This window comes from Oryx dammah, unplaced genomic scaffold (assembly GCF_014754425.2).
Source record: "Oryx dammah isolate SB20612 unplaced genomic scaffold, SCBI_Odam_1.1 HiC_scaffold_2, whole genome shotgun sequence".
NCBI lineage: Eukaryota > Metazoa > Chordata > Mammalia > Artiodactyla > Bovidae > Oryx > Oryx dammah.
In genome coordinates, this window is record NW_024070186.1 from 182679300 (window position 1) to 182700472 (window position 21173).

General features: G+C 41.1%; 1 protein-coding gene across 2 annotated transcripts in view; it reads right to left on the reverse strand.

Moving 5' to 3' along the window:
- The window catches only part of XPO6 (exportin 6), a 107043-nt gene that overhangs the window by 38221 nt on the left and 47649 nt on the right, over positions 1-21173 (reverse strand). For both annotated transcript variants that reach the window (XM_040258494.1, XM_040258487.1), the window contains exons 7-9: positions 12185-12638; positions 8814-8940; positions 4094-4203 (exon numbers count right to left, since the gene is read on the reverse strand). In XM_040258494.1, coding sequence (XP_040114428.1) covers positions 4094-4203; positions 8814-8940; positions 12185-12638 — 691 coding nt within the window. The remainder of the gene's footprint in view (positions 1-4093; positions 4204-8813; positions 8941-12184; positions 12639-21173) is intronic.

Sequence of the window (21173 nt, forward strand, 5' to 3'; positions counted from 1 at the left end):
GCTCCTCTGTCCATGGGATTTCCCAGGCAAAAATACTGGAGTGGGTTGCCATTTCTTTCTCTAGAAACTAACAAGAGAGTCTCAAAACAAACAAAGCAAAAACTGATAGAACTGAAAGGAGACGTAGACAAATCCACAACTTTACTCGGGAGAATTCACCCCTCTCTCAGTAACTGATAGAACAAACCAGATAAAAAGATAACCTGTAGAACGCTATCAATCAATCTGATCTGACATATCGATAACACTCCACCCAACAACAGCAGAGCACACACTCTCAAGCACAGTGAATAAGCCCCAAGAAGAGCAGGCCATAAAGCAAATCCTGACAAACTGAAAAGAACTGAAACCACACAGAATATGTTTGCAGATCATAATAAACTGGAAAACAACAGCAAGAAGACACAGGGGAAATCCTCAGATATTTAGAAATTAAACACCAAAGAGGAATTCTCAAGAGGAATTACAAAATAAACTGAATGAAAAGGAAACTAATACCTATTAGAATTTGATAGATAAAGCTAAAGCAGTGCTCAGAGGGAAACTTAAGAGCATTAAATGCTTAAATATACAATGGAACTAAACCTACAGATCGGTATGGATCAAACCACAAATGTGATTTCAGAAGCACCCCAACTTCTTCTGAGAGTTAAATAAAATGTTATGTTAAGGCAACTACATAGCAGCTGCTTAGTAAGTGTACGATGAATGAAAGAGAACAAAGGAATCAATATGCAGGCAATAAATAAACAAACCTACAAGTCAGATAACTACAAAGCACCAAAGCATAGTCCTGGATAGCTTTTTCAGCTCAGTGAAATATTCTCCTATTCACTTGAATATATCCTATTCACTTGCTCTCTGGGGCAGTCAACAGCACTAATTTCGTGTATCAAGAGCTAGAAAGCTACTGGAGCCCTGACATAAACCTAGTTAATACCTTTTACTAACTGTATCAAAATGCTGTGTGTCACAATGGCACTTCCTCTTTACTAAGCAGAAAAACCCACTCACAAGAAAAGGGCAGCAAGTTTTCTCACGCCTGCCCACGTTTGTTTACAGTCCAGTCTAATGTCACCCGGAATCCCTGGCAGGTCTGTGGCCAGCACCTGCCAGTACTCTCATGACAAAGGGGTTCACAGGACATGACTCAGTAACTTTAGGTTGCTTAACGCACTGCAAGTTTCCTCATCCTCCTATAAAAATAAGTTTCGACCCAGGTGTCTCCCTACACACTGACAAGCACAGAGAGAAGGAAGTTAGAGAAAGAGAGACAAAGGATGAGAACTAATACTTATTTACTGAACATTTACTATCAGCCAAGGTACTTTATACACACTGGTTCATTTAATTTGCTCAAGAACTTGTAAAGTAGGCACAACCATTCCCAAAGTACAAAGGGGAAATGGAGACTGAAATTCAGGTCTTCCAACACCACTGATTCAAAATGGCAAACCTGGACAGTGAACCCCACTAGCAATTAATTCAGTTGGGTGCATTACAAAATATTTATCTGTTAACAATGGGACTCAAGTTCTCCCAAGTCCCCACCAGCTCTGAACAAGAAATTCTTGAGCATCTTCATTGAGCAAGGAACATGTGGAGCTCCAATTTCCAAACTCCTAGGACCAAAAATAATTCTATGTACATTTGTACTTCTAAATTTGTAGCCTACAAAGCCTACCACTTTGTTGTGAGGAATGATGCAAAACCTATAAACCACAAGAGACAGGAACTGAATGCTGTCTCTGCGACTTAACCACACCTACGTCTCCCATTTAAGACACCAAGAAAACATCTGACTACTTCCTGCAAGACCAGTTGCTTCTGAAATTCTGGTTCAAGTCACAAAAGCCCCCTGACTTCTTTCAGATATATTTTATCAGTTGAAAAAAATCTGACTGCATTGACAAGCTCTTCACTAAAAATCAATGCAGTAATTATCTGTAGCCAGTGCTCTTTATCAGCTGCTTCAATATATTGGGATCTCTAAGATAACCCACAGCTGTGGTTGCCAAACTTTCAAAACTTTCATTTAAGGTTTTTTGAGTATGTACGTCTATAAATATGCTCCATGAGAGGTGACAGGAAACACAGAGTTCAACTATTTTCTTTGAGCACGCAGTAGACTGCACTGTACATCTTTCTTTGTCGTCTACTACCTTTGACCACTAGGGGGTGTCAGACTGACAAGCTGTTCCCCCAGATGATGGTTACCATTAACGGCATAAACCACAGACGAGCTTTGAACGTTTGGGTTGTTAAAGTATGAAAGTGTTATGTGTGTATTTTTTTAAGTCATGAAAAATCAGAAAGCCTTATTTAGGATAATAATCAAATGATCAATGAGAAAAATCCCTAGTGTTTAAAGTGGTCAGCCAGGACCGCTGACAACTGTGACGACAGATGCCTGGGCAGGCAGGCAGGTCAACATCTGCAAGTGGGCTGAGGAGTCTCTGTTGTCCAGGGGTCCTGTCATTTAACTCCACAGTCACCACCTCAGTCAAACAACAGCAACATCTTCCATGACTTATTATTACTGTGTGGTCATTATTGTGACCATCCACTGAGTGCCTAACACGTGATCGATACTATGCCAGGTATTCTATATAGACGATTTCCTTGAATCCTAGCCGTTCTACAAGAGAGGTATTAGTATGCTCATTTTGCAAGAGGAAATGAGATTACCATATGACTTGACCAAAAGTAGCACTGCTGCCATGAAGCAGAAAAGGAATTTAAACTGCACCACTGCTCCTTCTATTGGTGCAGTAATCAGCACAAGTATTTCTCAGTGGAACAATACCATATTCTCCCCACCTAAAGCACATTTGTACTGTGCTTTTAAAAGCATTTTCGTGCTGATCATGTCCTCAGCTTATTCTTCCAAAAAGTCTGAGCGATGTGAAAGAACATCTAACCACTTAAATATAGCAAAATCAGGCACAGTCCCAAGAGCAAAGGATGCGACTGCTCAGCATACAAGAAAGAGAATCTGGCACAACACAATTACTCACAGTTGGCAAGTTCACCAAAAACAGGATCTACTGTTGTGTAAGAAGGTTTCTGATACACAAATATACTACCCAGAACCACATGTCACCTGACATCATAACAAGCTGGAAGCTATTTTGCAATCATAAAAATAGTTTGGGAAATCAAAGTGCAAATGCTTAAACTTGGAATGCAAATACCGTTTAGAATTTTAAAAACTCTTCAAACCTCAGAAATGGAAAGGGTTTTAAGAGGTTCAGTCCAACTCTCCCCAGATGGGAGTTCTCACCACCTCCATTTGGCACTCTCTAGGAGAGACGTATTCACCGTCTCCACCATCCACCACTGATACTATTTACTGAGCATTTGTAATGTGCTGAACACTCTAGATATATTAGCTTCAAATAGTTAGATATTTAAGGACCACAGTGTACAGGAAACATACTTTCTGCCTGCAAACAAGAAAAATGGTCTTGAGAAACGTGGGGAAAAAACATTTCCCCATTTTCTGTTTCTAAACTATAACAAGAAGTACAAAACTATCTCTGGATAGTGGGATTACAGAAAACTTATCTTCTTTATATTTTTCTATCTTTGCTAGTTTTTTAAATACTTTTTTCCCTGACAAATATTCATTATTTAGGAAATTTTCAAGCACATACAAAAGAAGTGAGGATACAATGAACTCCAAGTTCCTATCAACTAAGTTCAACATCAATTGTCAACACATGATCAACCCACTTCCCCTACTAGCCCCAGGGAATTATTTTAAAGCAAATCTCAGATGTCATATCATTTTATCCAATAAATACTTCAACTTATATCTCTATAAAGTAAGGATCATGGGGGAGAAGGGGCCACAAAAGCATTATCATACCTAAAAACTTAATACATGTTACTTTTTTAATCAGAAAAATGTTTTTTAAAAATGAGGTATCTAAGGGGAAGAGAAGAAGACAATATTCAATGGCATTACTACCTGAACAGCTTATGTGACTCCGTTTCACTAAAGCAGTCTGACTGCATGGCGGACTCTTTAGGCCACAAGAGAAACTGACCAAAATGTCTATTTCTAGTTATTAATATTTCTGTGGTTTACCTGTTGAGAACTGCTTCCTTGTCTCCCAGACGGCTTTTAATTTTACTTGTCAGATAGTCCAAAAAGAGTGTCCAGATATCCAAACAAGAGAAGTAACCTTCATGAGTAGGCTATGGTGCAAAAGAAATCCAGACAATGAAATTACTTAATGGAACTACTCCTTAGAAACACACCCACCAGTGTTTACTTCCACCAGAACGCTACAACCATAAGCCTAGGTTCCCTCGACTTCTTAGTAATAACCACAATTGGTGTCTTTTATTTGGTCTTCACGATTGGGCCCTGCTGAACTAACAAGACAAGGTTACCATGGGACATATTATTAAGGAGATGTTATGCAGAACAAACCAATTTACAAAATAAGCCGAGAGAACACCTATGTTGAACTCTGAGACTGTGATGTGGAGAGTTCTCACTGATCCTCCGATTCAAATCTGCTTCAGAGAAAAAGAAATTGAGATCCAGAGATATGTTCAATGTCAGGGATAGGAGCAGGTCTCTTTACTCCCCCAGCCAATGCTCTTTCCACTATGTACTATTATAAAACCAAAACTAAGTTTCAGTGGCTTCTAAGTGACAAGTTTACACATCTGAACATTAGGAAAAAAACACTTGCAGTCTTCCTACAAGACAAAGTGAGCGCATTAAGTCTGACCTGCAGGCTCCGGCTCATCTGCAAAGTAGATGTGTCAAACAGGCTAACAGCAACCTCTCGCCTGAGTTTTGATAAGGACAAAGTGAGAAGAGAGCAAGTCTTTGTAGGGTCGTAGCAACTGGACCACTGCACTTTCTCAGGAGTTCTGTAAAATCCAGGCACGCTTTTCTCCAGTATCCAGTCCTCCTCATACCCATTCAGTTTCATCTGTGGCACCCCCGCCCCACAAGCCCTTATGTATCCCCTCAAATTCTTGCTACCTACAAGAACTCCTTGGTTTTACTTGTGATTACTCCATTCAACTACATCATTGGTAGCAGGACTAGATATGGCAAGAAATAATAACACCATCTTCTTAGATCAGCTTCCTTCCATTTCTGATCCAAGAAAATCCAGAAGTTTACATGGGCAGGTATGGAATTTGTCTAAGAGGTAACTTACAACAATGGTGGTGGTGTACAGTGAGAGCTCTATACCCAGGCTGAGTCTAAGACAGAAAAGCTATAAACTTAAAAAATGTGGCAGTGACTTCCCTGGTGGTCAGTGGTTAAGAATCCGCCTTCTAATGCAGGGGACTTGGATTTGATCCCTGCTCAGGGAACTGAGATCCCAGACACTGTGAGGCAACTAAGCCCGGGAGCTCTGGAGCCCGTGCTACACAACTAGGGATGCCTATGTGCCACAGCGGAGAGCCCGTGCGCCACACCTAAGACGCAACACAGCCAAATATGTCAACTTTTATTTTTTAAAGTGGCAGACTCCACTCATAATCCACAGGGCAGCCCTGGAACTAGACTGCTAACAGCTCAATCAGGACCACTGGCAGGGCCATCCTCAGAGCACAAAATGAATTCGAAAAATAAGCAGGGAAAAAAAAACACAATAAGCCATGTGGAAATAATATGGGTAGCCTGGGGACAGGCACTCTACTGGCAGCCAGGAGATGGAGCCTTGTCCTGGCTGTAGTGTGCTGTGCTTCCTGTCAGGAGCTTACCTAGTCGCCTTTCCTTGATTTGAAAAGCAATACCTACCAGCTCCCTCACCAAAAAACATAACTGATCAGATGCATGTGGCTTTTGAGAAAAGCCAAGAGCTAATGGCTATGTCAAAGTGCTTCACGATTACACACGTCTTTCTCATGCCTTTGAATTGAGGATTTACTATGTGTCTTGAGGCTGGAAGAAAGTTGGGCAGATACACCCTCTTCAGGACCTGAAACACCACGGTTTACATCCACATCTACAGGCCCCACTGTGAGGCCTCCTGTGCTGCCCACAATCTGGCCTTTGCTGACTGCTCTGGGCACAGAAGGCTAAGGTCATAAAGCTGGATAGGTTGACTGCACTTTTGGTGTCAACTCTGCAGAGCCCTCACAGACTCCTTTCTAAAATGTATCTATACTCAGATTTACTCATCAGATTCCAGAGCCAGTTAGTCAACAAAGACTAACTGGCAAGCGCCTTTAGAAACTAATGATACCACTACTTCTTTCTCCAGGGGATTTGTTTCCTTTTGCATTTGGTCTATTTGACCTTCACAATAGTCCTGGAAAATGGAGAGAAATTTTTCTTCTTTCCATTTTATAGACTAAAGAAACCAAGGCTCAGAAGTAAAGTCACCTGCTAAGGTGACAAGATAAGGAACAAAAAGAGAACTAGAGGACTTTCCTGGTGGTTCGATGTTTGAGAATCCGCCAGCCAATGCAGGGGGCACAGGTTCCATCCCTGGTCCAGGAAGACTCCGCATGCCGCGGGGCAACTGAGCCCATGGGCCACAATTACTAAGCCCACATGCTCTAGAGCCCGTGCTGTGCAATGAGAAGCCCCTGCACCGCTGCTAGAGAGTAGCCTTCACTCACTACAAGTGGAGAAAGCCCTCGTGTGCCAAGCAAGACCCTGCTCAGTCAAGAATTAAAAAAAAAAAAAAAAAAGATGCCTCCCTGCAGTCTAAATCCCTAGAAATTTAAAAGACTTGTCCAAGGACAGAGGCCTGCTAGAAATAACCAGAGCTCAAACACCCAAAGAAGTAGTCATTAGACATGCATACTTAAAACATTTTTTTAAGCTTTCTTCTATAACATGCATCTTTAAAAGATCCCATTTTACACAGAGAGCAAAGCTATATGACATTTCATTTTGTTTTCCCAAATAAACCCCTTCTTTCTGCCCCCAGCACGGGTTCCTTCTCCCTCACATCTACTGCACTTATTCTAAAGTATCAATCAAAGCCTTCCTTTTTTCCTAATTCTCCTTCCAGTTTCTCCAGATCAATGTCAAAACTCTCCCATTTCTGATATTTCTCTCCTACATCCTCACTCTCCTATATCGCATCACCTCTCTGTCCCATATTAGCCCTGGTGAGCTTAGCTGGCTTCCTCCTCGCTCTGAGCTCACTGGCCCCTCTATCAGACATCTCATCAATTCTTCAACCTCCTCCTCCTCCACCCATGCCCTTCCAAATCCCCTATTACATTCACACACCCCTCCCAGCCTCCACCCTTGCCTCTCCTCTAGCCTCATGAAGTTACAACATGTTTCAAACTACCAAACTGACTATTTATAAAATCAGCTGCCCTCCCTGACCTAGCAGTTCCATTCCTAGTACACACCAACAGAAGAAGTCATGCATGTCACCAAAGGCAGGCACAAGAACGTCTGCTGCATGATTCACGACCACTAGAAACTGGAAGTAGCCCAAGTCAGCAGTGGCGCGGCTTTTCTAATGACTTTCTATAAATCAGTGAGAACAAACTCCTGCCACACACAACACAGATGAAGTTCATAAACATAATGTTGAATGAAAAAAGTCAAACAAATCTACATTGTATGCTTCCATTTAGAGGAGTTCTAAAACAGGCACAACTAATCTGAGCTGCTGATGTCAGAACTGGGGAGGATTTGGGAAGGACATGAGGGGATTTCTGGGGATTCTGGTAACGTTCTATTTCTTGACTTGGGTGGCGGTTACCTGGGAAATCTTTGTTCATTTTGGGAAACCTCATGAAGATGTACACATATGATTTACACACTTCTTTAGGTGTGTAACCCTTCAACAAAAAGCTTTGGAGGGGAGCAGGGCAGTCTGCACCTTGAGGTTTGCGGAACCTCAATTCCCCTGACCAGAGATTGAACCCAGGCCATGGCAGTGAAAGCCCAGAATCCTAACCACCAAGGAACTCCCCAAAAAGCTTATTTTAAAGAGGACACGCAACAAGGACCTACTGTGTAGCACAAGGAACTCTGCTCAACATTACATGACAGCCTGGATGGGAGGGCAGTTTGGGGGAGAATGGATACGTGTATATGTATCACTGAGTCTCTATGGTGTCCACCTGAAACTATTACAACATTGTTAATCATCTATACCCCAAAACAAAATAAAGTTTAAAAAAATAAAGACAATTATATAAAAGGGGGAAAAAAAGACATGCAAATGAGCACAAGTGAAAGAGCATGACTGAAAGATCCACAACGGCACTGTGATGATGGCTGCCCAAGTCTATACGTCTACCGAACACCACTGAATTGTACAATTACAGTGGTGAATTTCTTAGCAAGTAAATTCTATCTCAATAAAGTTGCTAAAATATATACAGAAACAAAAATACTGGGTCACCAGAATGTAGATTCTAATGAAAAGAAAGGACTTGGCTTAAGAGGAAATACAATAGGAGCTCAAAAAACAACTGCTGAATGGGGGGAACAACTGGACCACCAAAACTGAACTCTTGAGAGCTGCACTATCTGCCGTCTCCTTGTGGGAAGGCTTAGTGACAGCTACAGACTACAGCTAAAGGCCCTATGGGTTCAATTTCTGGCTACACTGCTTACCAACTCTAAGACCCTCAGCAAGTTATTCTTTGTGCCTCAGTTTCTTTATCTGTTAAATGGGGATGATAATAATACCTACCTCATAGGGTTGTTATGAAGGATAAAGGTGTTCATCTTCATATAGTAAGCGCTATGTAAATGTTCACAAAATAAAATAAAGTTCTTTCTCCCCAAAATAACAAAGTGGGCTTCTTGGGTGGGAAAGGGATGGATATGGGTCATTCCAGTGCTTTACCTGATGAAATGTGTACTTGAACAAAAGTGTCAAAAACTCCACCACAGGAAACTGGGAGTAGGACTCGATTCTCCTTAGGTGAACGCTCACAAAGAGCCGCAGAAAGTCAGTAAACTTCTCGATGTAGCTAGAGAAGACAAGAAGACAAAAGGCAACAGTGAGAAACTCAGTTACCTCCTTAGAGGAGAATTCAATTCAATCCAAATTTCTTTCAGTACAGAACTATACAGATTTATAACATATTTTCAGTTAAAAATATAAAGGCCTGCAACAATTACCTACAGCTCAGGCAACCCTTCATTCCATTACCACCTGAAACACAGCAGAAAAGCAACTTTAATCCTCAGATACCATCTACTAAGGCACCTTATAAGCTAGCATCCTCACATTTGCTAACTCAGTGACCCAATTAAAGGGAAAGGAAATGGTACTAAAAAGGTCAATGGGCGGATCGGCTGTCATTTCAATGTGGCACGTCTGGAGGGCTGGTTTTCTTTGCTAAGAGGCCAAAATATTACAACAAATGTGCTAAAAACCCCAAAACAAAACAAGGCTATACAAAAGGCGTGGCATCCAGGTAAGATCTATGCAAGCTTGCAACCCAATGTTCGTGTTTTTCCCCACCCTCTAGCTCTGGTGCTAATTAAACATAGCACATCCCAATCCATTCTAAAAAATTTCAGAAGTAAGGGAGGAGGGCTGTTCGAGCTGGACAAGACTCAGGGACAATTTAGCGATGCTTCATTTTACAGATGAGGCCCAGAGAGACAAAGTGACTGGCCCAAGGTCACTCAGCCAGCTCATGGAAGAATGGGACCACCATCCACTCCCAATCCAGTGCTCTTTCTTTTCACATCACAGGGAGTTCCCAATTCATTTGTATTCAAAAATCATTTCACAGAGGAGTGTGGGTCACAGCTGTAAGGATAAGAGATGTCTGTTATTAAATACACAGCACATCATCACTCTCACATTTCAGAAACTGTCATTAGAAGCCCCTCAATACCAAAAGGTGATTAGAAAATGAGATGGGTGTACCTCCATAAATCACATTTCAGAGACTGATTAAAAAAGGTAAACCTGGTCTTAGCCAAAAATTATATGTTGGCTAAAAGCAATTCTGACAGTCCTAACTGCAAAAAGCTGGCCTTTTTGTTTAAAGCAAAGATATGAGATAATAAAGGGGGAGAAGACTAGTCCTGAGAAGAGCAAAACTGGCCCATCAATAAACATCCCAAATTGCTCCTGGGACCTAGCACCTGAGGGTGACCAATCGGTCTGTGTGGCCACCACACACAGGTAAGTTTATCTGAAGCTTTAAAAAAAAAAAATTACTTTGTTTGATAAGGATCACGGGGCCAAACACTTAAAAAACAGTAAGGCACCAATCAACTGTTCTTAGAGATGGGAAAGTACAAAAGAACTCCTCTCTGAAGTCTTCAATCACTAAGACTCAAGAGCAGGAACTCTTCATTCCTTGCTCTGCTTATTACATTTTGACGTGGTTATTCAAAGCTGTCAACCATTTTGCTGCTCTTTAGGAAGCCGTAACTCATAAAAGAATAAGGAAAAGTCGTAGGTCATGTAACACACAATCTCAATTTTATTTTCATCTCCAACTCAATTTTTTAAAACAATACAGGCAAGACTGTTTGGCAGCTAACACTCAGATTTTATTTCACCTCATTTTCTTTCCCTTGCCCACCTTCTGGTAGAGGTGCTAATGAGCAGTAGAAAGTTAGAAAAAAAAGCAGGAGAAGAGAGGCAAGAAACCTGGGGTTAAGTAGCTCCTAAACAACTGAGAAAGGACTTAGCTGTTTAGAATTAGGGGGAAGGGACCCAAGAGCCAGGAAGCAAGCACACAGTATTGTTCATGTCACCTTTCTGCTTCCAGGCACCTCTCAGCTTTCACAGGGCAAGAGGAAGCATAGGATTAAAATATAAAACCAAGAGCACAAAAGTTACATGTGACAAAATCAGTATACATCATCCATGACGACATTTTTATACCACCCAAATGTAAGCCGTAACAGACATTAGACTACAAGTCAAAGTCAAAACAACTGATATCTATTTGATGCTTGGTGTAAGCTGCTAGGTTAACTGTTGGGTTTTTTTAACCATACGAAGATACAGCCTTACTTAACCAAAGCTACAAAGGATATAAACATATACAGTTGTGTGTTTGAAAGCTGATACCTTTGAATTCAGATAGAAAGCCATTGTCAAATAATGCAAAATAAACCCACATATTACCATATCAGATGATGAGTTCCTTTGTGAATATACAAAGAAAATTTCACAGAAAGCTTGTTCACAATGAACCAAACCAAAATAATCGTACATACCAATTTTTTTCAACTTTAGAAAAACTTGTCAAACTCGCTAAGTTTAAAAAAGACTAGAACCGTCTTGACTTTAGGCACTTGACTTTATATCCCACTGCTTACTCTAAGGAAAAGGAAATGGCTTAATTCTGTATAGAACAACAAAAACAAACCAAGGAAAACTGATTGAAATACTAACGACTTTTGCTCCCAGGCCATCTAGAAATATTTACTAATTCAATACAATTTATCTGCTTGAAACTTTCTGAACGGTCAACATAATGTTCTTGATATATAAGCTTCCGATCTTCCCGTTTTTACACAGCAGTAGCATCACATTAATGAACACTGTAAGTAAGATTCATAAATGACATCATCTCTAAGGGAAATAAACAATGAGACTGTGCCTCAGCTCACTGTGGAGTCATCTGAGTCCTTAACAAAGACAGGCGAAGTGACTTTAGGCTGCTTTCAAGAGGACAGTAACCAAGAAACACAGATGTCTGCCCACATGAACATCTCCCCTCTCTTCTGAGGAAACCTTGCCAGCGGCGTAAAACTTACAATAGTGACAACACTCCTATACACTGCACGACGTTCATTTGGGAAAAGTCAAACAGTGAGAACCAACAAGCAACACCAAGCGAGGAAAGGCGAGTGTAACTCCTGTACCTCCACGGGCCTCCTCTCCTGTGCTTGGCTCTGCCTGAGCAGCGGTCCCCGCTCCTGCACCACCTCAGACCTGCAGGCAAAGAGTGAGGAAGAGGGCGGACGAGGGAGGAAGGGAGGACAGGAGATGGACGGGCAAAGAAGACAACCAACCTGTACAATGTACAATCGCTTTTCCTCCTCAACTTATTTCCCTTAACCACCCGAGCCCTCCTGGCTAAGCTCAGACTTACTGGCACATACCTACCTCTCCGTTCCTCACCAGGAGCCCCAGGTTCTGAAACCAAAGAGGATTACGGACACTAGGCAGCACAACGTGATCAACAGTCAAGGCCCGTTCTGGGGCACAGCCGAAGCCACACCTGTTTTCATTACCTCTCATCGAGTTCTTCTAGCCTGCTCTTCACTGTGTGGGCATTGTTATCCTTGGTGATTTTCTGCAGGAGGTAGAAAGTCTGCTGGAACATACGCAGTAAGTACTCCTCGAATTCCATAGGCACACAGTTCTTGGACATGAGTTCATTGATGCAGGACATGGCCAGGACCCCTAGCCGGCCTCGCTCTTGACCCAACACACAGTTCTGGCTGCTGCCGTTAACTGATGCCATCTTTCTGGCCCGGATGTCACAGCCAAAGCGCGCAAAGTGGAAGATGGTGGTAAGGAGGGACGGGGTGATGCTGGCAGACAGAGGAATCCAACTGAAGAGATGGGCCAGGCACTCCAAGGCCAGGGAACAGATATACTCACTCTCCGCATCAAGAATGGGGATTGGCTGATTCAACAGTTTGGCTGAACTAGGACTCTGCAACAGGTTACTCAGTAAGTCACCTGAAATACAAAAGACTTTAAGATACATGCCATCAAATCTCTTACAAACCAACTTAAGAAAGAATTCAGCTTAAAAAACAAAAAAATGAAGCATTAGTGCAAAGCGGAAGTTCTCAAAGTTTGGTCAGGAGACTCCTAACAGTCCCCAGGAACTCCCTTTGGAGGTTCACAAATTCACAATATTTTTAAAAGAATGCTATTTTCCCCTCTCATTTTTATTATCTCTCAAGTGGCTACGTTCCAAAGCAAGAAAAAGCAAAAGCTATCTATCATTAAGCTACATGTTAGAGATTTACAAACCATAAAATAACTCCACTCTAAGTAAAAATTTCTGATTGCTTTGGAAAGTTATTTTTTCATTAAGATATATTATTTGTTTATATGTACTGAGTTCAGTACAGTTACTTTTAAAAGAATTAATATGTAAATCGACTATATTCCAATAAAAAAAGAATGCAGGGGACATGGGTTCAAGCCCTGGTCAGGAAACTAAAATACCCCCATGCCTCGGGGCAACTAAGGCTACATAACCACAAACAAAGAACCCAAGGGCCACAACTGCTGAGCCCGTGAACTCTAGAGCTCATGCTCCACAACCAGAGAAGCCCTCGTGCCACAACAAAAAACGCTCATGCATGGCAACCAGAGACTACTCCCTCTCACCGCAACCAGAGAAAGCCTGTGCGCCACAGTGGAGAGCCGTCATAAAATCTTATACTGTTCTGAAATGTGCACAAATATAACAGTAGTACTATTACAACAATACACTATAAAACCAAGATGAATTTATGTATAAGGAGAAATAAAATGACACCTCCCAAAAAAGGATTAATATTTCTAAATTTTCTCAGTTTTGATATCAACAGATAAAACTCATAAAGCTCTTTGAGGACCTCAATAATCCTTAAGAGTACCAAAGCTGAGGGTGGGTCAAACAGGCTGAGAGCATTAAAAAGGTACAAACTTTCAGCTATAAGATAAATAAGCCCTGGGGAGGGGATGTGATGTACAGTATGGTGACTATAGTTTACAATACTATATTCTGTATTTGAATGCTGCTGAGAGTATAAAACAAGTTTTCACCCCAAGAAAAGTATTTGTAACTATGTGTGGTAATGGGTGTTAATAAATTTACTGTTGATAGATCAGAATGTGGTGATCATTCTGCAAAATATATATAAACTATTATGTTATGCACCAGAAACTAACACTAACAGTGTTACATGTCAGTTATATTAAATATCTCAATTTAAAAAGAAAGAGAATAAACAGGCCCGAGGACCAAAATGTGAAACTACTGGGCTAGTCAAGGTGAGGTCTGTGACCTGCATCAACACAACCTGGGAGCTGGTCAGAGATACCAATGTTCAGGTGCCACTCACTCCCACCGAACCAGAACCTAGGAGGGTCAGGACGCTGCGCCTGGACCAGCTCTCCAGGTGATTCTTATGCTTGCTTATTAGTTCTGAAGAGCCCTGAACTAAACACCAAAGGAAATCACACAAAACGAAACTGGGGGTGGGGAGATGGCTATAAAACAATTTTAGAAAAGACAAAAAAAAAGACATTCAGTAACTATTATAAGGAGTCTTCCTAAAATAAAGATGAGACTATAAAATAAAAGGGCTTACTCTGCCCCAAGAAAAAAAATAAGGAGTAATCAATACAAAAACTTTAGGAATAAAGAAGGAACGAAGGCAGCAAAAGCACCTACACAAAGAAGAAAACCCTGAAGTCAGACTTCACCGTAACATTCAAAGCCAAAAAACGGTGCACTGTCGCAAGTTCTGGGGCAAAGAATGACTCAAGCCCAAAGGTCTCTTTGAGTATAAAGAAAGGTGACATTTTTTCAAATATGCAAAAATTCAAATAATATATTGCCCACAAATTCTTAGGGAGAATAATGAACAAAGAAACCATGTACATAAAGAGATAAATAAAGATGAAGAATTACGAATGGAGAAGGTGTGGCAAGGGGACTGATTCAAGGACTGAGTTAAATGCGGAATCAAGACCAAGCAAACGGAAGAGTAATGGAGGCCGTGCTAGCTGACTTTCTCATCTTCCACAAGCATGAGGTCTCAAAATATATGGACTAAAATTAAAACATGTAGTCAGAAATTTGTTTTCATAATCTTTCTTTTCTTATCCTTGGAGATATCTGTTACAAACTAATATTCCTTGTGGAAAAAGTATCTCACGGTCAGCAATTACTTCCATTTAGTACTTTCTGTTAAATTCAAGTAAAACTAAAATTTAATAGTCTTTATCAAAAAGTAAAAATAGGACTTCCCTGGTGGTCCAGTGGTTGAGTATCCACCTGCCAATGCAAGGAACAAGGGTTTGCTCCCTGGTCCAGGAAGATTCCACGTGCTACAGAGTAACTAAGCACGTGAGCCCCGACTACTGAAGCTTGTGAGCCCTGGAGCCTATACAAGGGAAGCCACGAGAATGAGAAGCCCGAGCACCACAACGAGATGAAGTTCGAGCTTAACAATGAAGACCCAGCAGCCAAAAAATAATAAATTTTTACATTTTAAATATTTTTTTACCTTAGCAGCAGTTTTCATATTTTGGGGTCTTAGAAGTCTTTACACTCTTAGAAATCATTGAAGACACCAAAAACATGTTTATATTGGTTATTTCTATTGATATTTGTCATTAGAAATTAAAACTGGAAATTGTTCAAATATTTAATTCATTTAATAATAATTAAGCCTATTTACCTGTTATCATAAATAACATTTATAAATGAAAAAGATATTTTGCCCTACAAAACGTTAATGTGAAGAATAGTACTGTTTTTACATTTTTGGAATTCTCTTTACTGTGTGGCTTAAAAGAAAATGAGGCGCTTCCCTGGTGACTCAGATTAAGTGAGGAGTCTGCCTGCAATAAAGGAGATACGAGTTTGAGCCTGGATCGGGAAGATCCCCTGGAGAAGGGAATGGCTACCCATTCCAGTATTCTTGACTGGATAATTCCATGGACAGATGAGCCTGGCAGGCTATAGTCCACTGGGTCGCAAAGAGTCAGATACAGATACAACCGAGTGACTAACACACTTCTGAAAGAAGACAGTTAGATTCTGTCATCTGCTTCTGTACTCAATCTGTTGTTTTACTGACATATATGAAGAGAACCCAGCTTTACAGATAATAAAACTGAAAGAGAGTAAGTATTTTAGTGGCCTTTTCAGATAATGGCAGCTATTCTAATAACAAAATTTGAAAAGTACCAATTTCTTAAAGGTTACCTGCAATGTAGGATCTGAATGCACTTGTTTTTTAGTACACTCATGAGAGTGAGAATAAAAATGACAAACCATGTCTTAGCAATTTTTATGAACACATGGTTGACCTCTGGGACCCTGAAAAGGGTGTGGGGGTGACCTCCGGGGGTCCCCAGACCTACTGAGACCTGCCACCTTATATTAATGTTGGATTAATATGAACAAAGTGGTTAACCTTTCTCAGCCTCAATCTCCTCAGCCATTAAAATTAGGCTTTTGTGATTTATTAATAAGGACTTTAATTTTCATTGTTAAAACCAGATTAAACAGTTGTCCCCTGGCATCCATCCTGAAAGGTGTTTGCTGGTTTCTGTTCTGAAAGAGCTGCATCTGATACCAGATGAGACTCATCATGATCTCAGCTACCCAAGCTGATAATCAGAAGACCTGGCTTCAGAAAATAATGCAGAAGGATATTCAAGAAGAGTCTGCAAACATTTCAGTTTGTTACTGGATTAATTATTTTGATTGCTGTGGTGGCTATCCACCTAAGTCACACAACCTACTCTCTTATCAATGACTATTTCTGGTATTGCTTCTTTCATCACGGAACATGGAACATGGGTCATGGAACAGCCCTTTATAAAACATGCCAAAGTCAGAGGAAATCACCATCACCCAACTCTTAAAATTATCAGAGCATTTATCAACCAGGATCAAACTGAGGCTTTAGCAATGGAGGAACCAATCAACAACACCTCAGTATGATCTTAAATTACATCCAGACATCTTTGGGACCCTGGGCCTTTTTTAAAGCCTCTTGAACCTTATGGAAAAGAAATAAATTCTGGCTTTCAAAACAAAAAAGACAGACCTTTTCTTCAGTTCAGAATTTTTCCACAGTGGGATTTCCAGGGGGATTTAGAATAACTAAAACACAGATAAATTAGGCATTTCCCCCATGTTCCTCAGCTAGTCAGAGGCAGAGTGGAAACTAAAACCAGGGTCTAGCTAAAACTAAGGCTTTGGGTCTTAGTATACACAAAGCCTATGCGCCTTACCAGAAGCCAGGTCAGGAAAGATTATGCAGCCAGGAAAAATGAACAGTCAGAAAACTAATGTTCAAATATAGAAAAGTACCGAAGATCTAAAGTCACATGTAAAATAGTGTGTATCCACCATGACTGAAACTATAGAAAAGATACCAGCACAAGGACAAACACTGAACAGGATTATGCAAAGGTAAATAAAATACAACCTACTGATAATGATACAGGGTGATCTCTGATTCTTCTCCCCTCTCAAAACAAGTACCTTTTAATGTTTCTCAATAAAAATATTTTACTCAACTCTCAATCTTCAGGGGAATTTTAGTAAATCAAAGAAGAGTTTTTAACAAAACTGTTACTTGAATCCCAGTGTAGGAGTTCCCACAGAACAAGATACCCTGCTTCATGCCGCAGTATTTCCAAAGCAAAGCTAAGAGCTTTAACAAGCTACCTCCTTGATTATACAAAAACCTGTCAGTGACCTCATCATCCCTGAAATGGGCCAGGTACCAGCAGCAACAGGCACTCAGGCCCAAAGTAGTATGTGAGCTACTCTGGGGCATTTACTAATTTGGGAGTACCTCAGACATGGCTGGAACACTCGTAAATGGGCTTTTATGAAAAGATCTCCTCAGCTTCTTCATTTTCTTCCTTACTGAAATTCCACACGTTTTCTATTCCATTCTACCTTTATGAGGTGTTTCTCAGCCTCAGCACTATTCACATCTGAGGTTGACTAATTCTTTGTTGTTCTATGTATTGTAGGATATTTACCAGCATCCCTGGCCTCCACTCACCAGATCCCAGTAATGCTCTGTCTCTTAAAAAAAAAAATTTTTCTCCACAATGCCAAATATCCCCTGCAAGGCAAAACCACCCCAAATGAGAACCTCTGACCTAACTGTAGCCTCAGTCCAGTAAAATGGGGAGGAACTCTTTTCAAGAAACCCTTGGGAGGAGGAAACACAATCTCAAGAGTTGTGATAACAAGCCCCATTTTTTCTACAGGTGAGAAGATATGTAAGTGCATGAACCTGTGCAACTTGTAAAGAGTTTGGGGAAAAAAAAAACAGGAAGGTGTAAACTGCTCACAATCAATTCAGGCTCTCTAACACATTTACCTAAAAACTTTCCATCAACAGTCTATGTCCAAGTCTATATTTAAAACTGGGCTTCCCAGGTGGCTCCAGTGGTAAAGAACACGTCTGCCAATGCAGAAGACAAAAGAGATCTGGCTTCAATCCCTGGGTCAGGAAGATCCCTGGAGGAGGGCACGGCAACCCACTCCAGTATTCTTGCCTGAAGAATCCCCATGGGCAGAGGAGCCTGGCAGGCTACAGTCCATAGGGTTGCACAGAGTCAGACATGAGTGAAGCAACTCAGTCGTGACTGAACGCACATATTTAAAACTAAACACCATGTGGGCAAGGACAATATGGCCTCTTAATTTTTACTACAGAAAAATCAAAGCTAGTTCAAAACTACAGCATTCATGTAATTCCATTTTGGCCACTTCCTCCCCACCCCCAAACAAGGACAAGAGGAGAGTACCTAAGGGAGAGGGCTGAGGCTGCACGAGTGCAGAAGGAAGCTGAACCGCAGCACGCAGACAGGGCACATCCACCTCCCCTCCCTCACTCCCCAGAGCACAGGCGCTCTTCTAGGAGGACATCCGAGGGCAGAGAAGGTAAACTGAGTAAGCGTCAGAGCCAGGACTCCACCGGGGAAGGAGGCAGGCAGGAGTGCTGAGAGTGACTGAGACAGCGAACTCAGGAGACAGCGCACCTCAACTTGGAATGGTGGTTCACATCACTGCAACCCTCCACTGGTGATGTGACCTCTGGCAAGTTACCCCCCCCACCACCATGAACCCCAGCTTCCTTTTTAGCAAGTGAGATATAAAACCACCACTGACTTCACAGGATTATGGCCTGGTGAGGTGAGTTTAGGAGATGTGTCAACAATTTGGGGGAACTACTCTGAGAAATTAACTACATATACGCGTCAAAACTTTTTCTATCTCCAGACTGTTAAGAATAGTTGTTGCAGGGACTAGTCCCTGGGTTTTACTCTTTCAAAATGATCAGACAGAAAATGATATTACAAGAAAGTATATGAAAAAAGAGACCAAAAGCTCACAGGGCCAAGTCTGATGGGCAGCTGGGCAGGGCAGTGAGAGTCTGGCAGGGACTGTGCACAGTGTGTGTTTAGGAATTATCTGGTCTACTCACTGGGCCTCACAGTTTCTCAGAAGGAATTTCCTCCATAAAACTGAACTGATAGTCAAGAGAGCTAAAGAATTTTCTAGAAGTTTTACCACTTAACTGGGTCTTAAGGGCACAAAGGCAGTTGAGCAAAACAGAAGTTGATTAAATCATCAGTATTGCCCAAACAGTGAAGCAAGACCTGATGACTTCACCTGCAACTGTCATAAAGAGAAAAAGAGTTAACAAGTGAACATGTAATTCTTTTTTTTTCCCTTGAAGAGGAAGTGTGCCAGCTTAAAAGTTTACTTAACTCCTTGGTCCATCCTCCCGCTAGTCTCAATTATTTTGCTTTGTCTCAAATACTAAAATTCAAAACTTCAAAAATTGTAGTAGTGCCTAAGAGGCAACTCTCAAAAAGTATGCATCATATTTTAAGGTTTTATTCATATGGAAATGTTAACTGAGTTCTTATTTTATTTCACCTAACCTCATAAACAAAACCTAGGTGAAGGTGAAGTCGCTCAGTCGTGTCCGACTCTTTGCGACCCCATGGACAGTAACCTACTAGGCTTCTCCGTCCATGGGATTCTCCAGGCAAGAATACTGGAGTGAATTGCCATTTCCTTCTCCAGGGGATCTTCCCAACCCAGGGGTCAAACCCAGGTCTCCCGCATTGGAGGCAGACGCTTAAACCTCTGAGCCACCAGGGAAGCCTAAATAAAACCTAGGCAAGCATTTATTATTTGTATTATCTAATATTACCCAACCTGACCTCCAGGAAATAAGTCTATCAAAGTACAAACTGAGTTAGCTCAGAACATGTACCCTGAAAGAAGTCAACTAAAACTCACAGCTTTTGGTATTGGAAAACAAGTTTTACTAAACTGCTGCTGTTCTCTTAATCATGACACTAAGCTAGTATTCAACCATCTAAAGAACTGACTTTAGCAAATTACTATTGAAATGAGATTTTATTTTTTGCCGCACCTCGAGACTTGTCGGATCTTCGTTCCCCAAGCAGGGTTTGAACCTGGGTCCTCCACAGTGAGAGCAGAATCCTAACCACTGGACTGCCAGGGAATTCCCAAAAGGTCAAATTTTAAGATCAGCCAAATTATAAGAGATTTCAAGGTATCTATTCATAAAATCAAATCTCTCCATCTTTGCAATTTCTTTAATCATTTAATATTTCAAAATATAAATCTGCTAACTCACCTCAGATATCCACTTTGAAAATGAAGGTTTGCCACCAAATAAAAATAAAATTCAATTTCTTGTAGGCTTCTAATATCCTCTAGAACTCTGTAACAGTTTTTATCTGAAGTATGACAAAAGACTCTAACAGTTTTTAATCCAGGTATGATAAATAGAATTGGAATAAATTAGTAAACTGTGAGCAGTCCTCAGAACTTCAATTACATTTTCAATTCAACCTCAATATATTTTCAATTCTACAGTAACTTCAAGAATTTCAACTTCCACATATTAACAACAGGCTACATGAAACCGTTGGAGCTCAGAGCTGTCCAATTTCAACAGCCTATTTCCCGAGGTAGAAGAGAAAGATGAGGAAACATTTCTCATTAGCCACATCAACCTTTACAGTAGAGGAAGAAGTGTGCGCCACTTCACAGGATGTACTCTACTTGAAAAGCATTTGTGATCACTTGGTGTAAACAGAAGCCATTTAGAAACTAAAAGTTCCTGCTCAGACACAATTTCCTCTTTCCATCCATCCTTGAAAGGAGCCATTTTTAGGTGAACTGCACTCTGACTTTTGAAACAGATATTAATACTAGGGACAATGCTGCTGCTGCTGCTAAGTCCCCTCAATCGTGTCTGACTCTGTGCGACCCCAGAGACGGCAGCCCACCAGGCTCCCCCGTCCCTGGGATTCTCCAGGCAAGAACACTGGAGTGGGCTGCCATTTCCTTCTCCAATGCATGAAAGTGAAAAGTGAAAGTGAAGTTGCTCAGTTGTGTCCAACTCCTAGCGACCCCATGGACTGCAGCCTACAGGGCTCCTCAATCCACGGGATTTTCCAGGC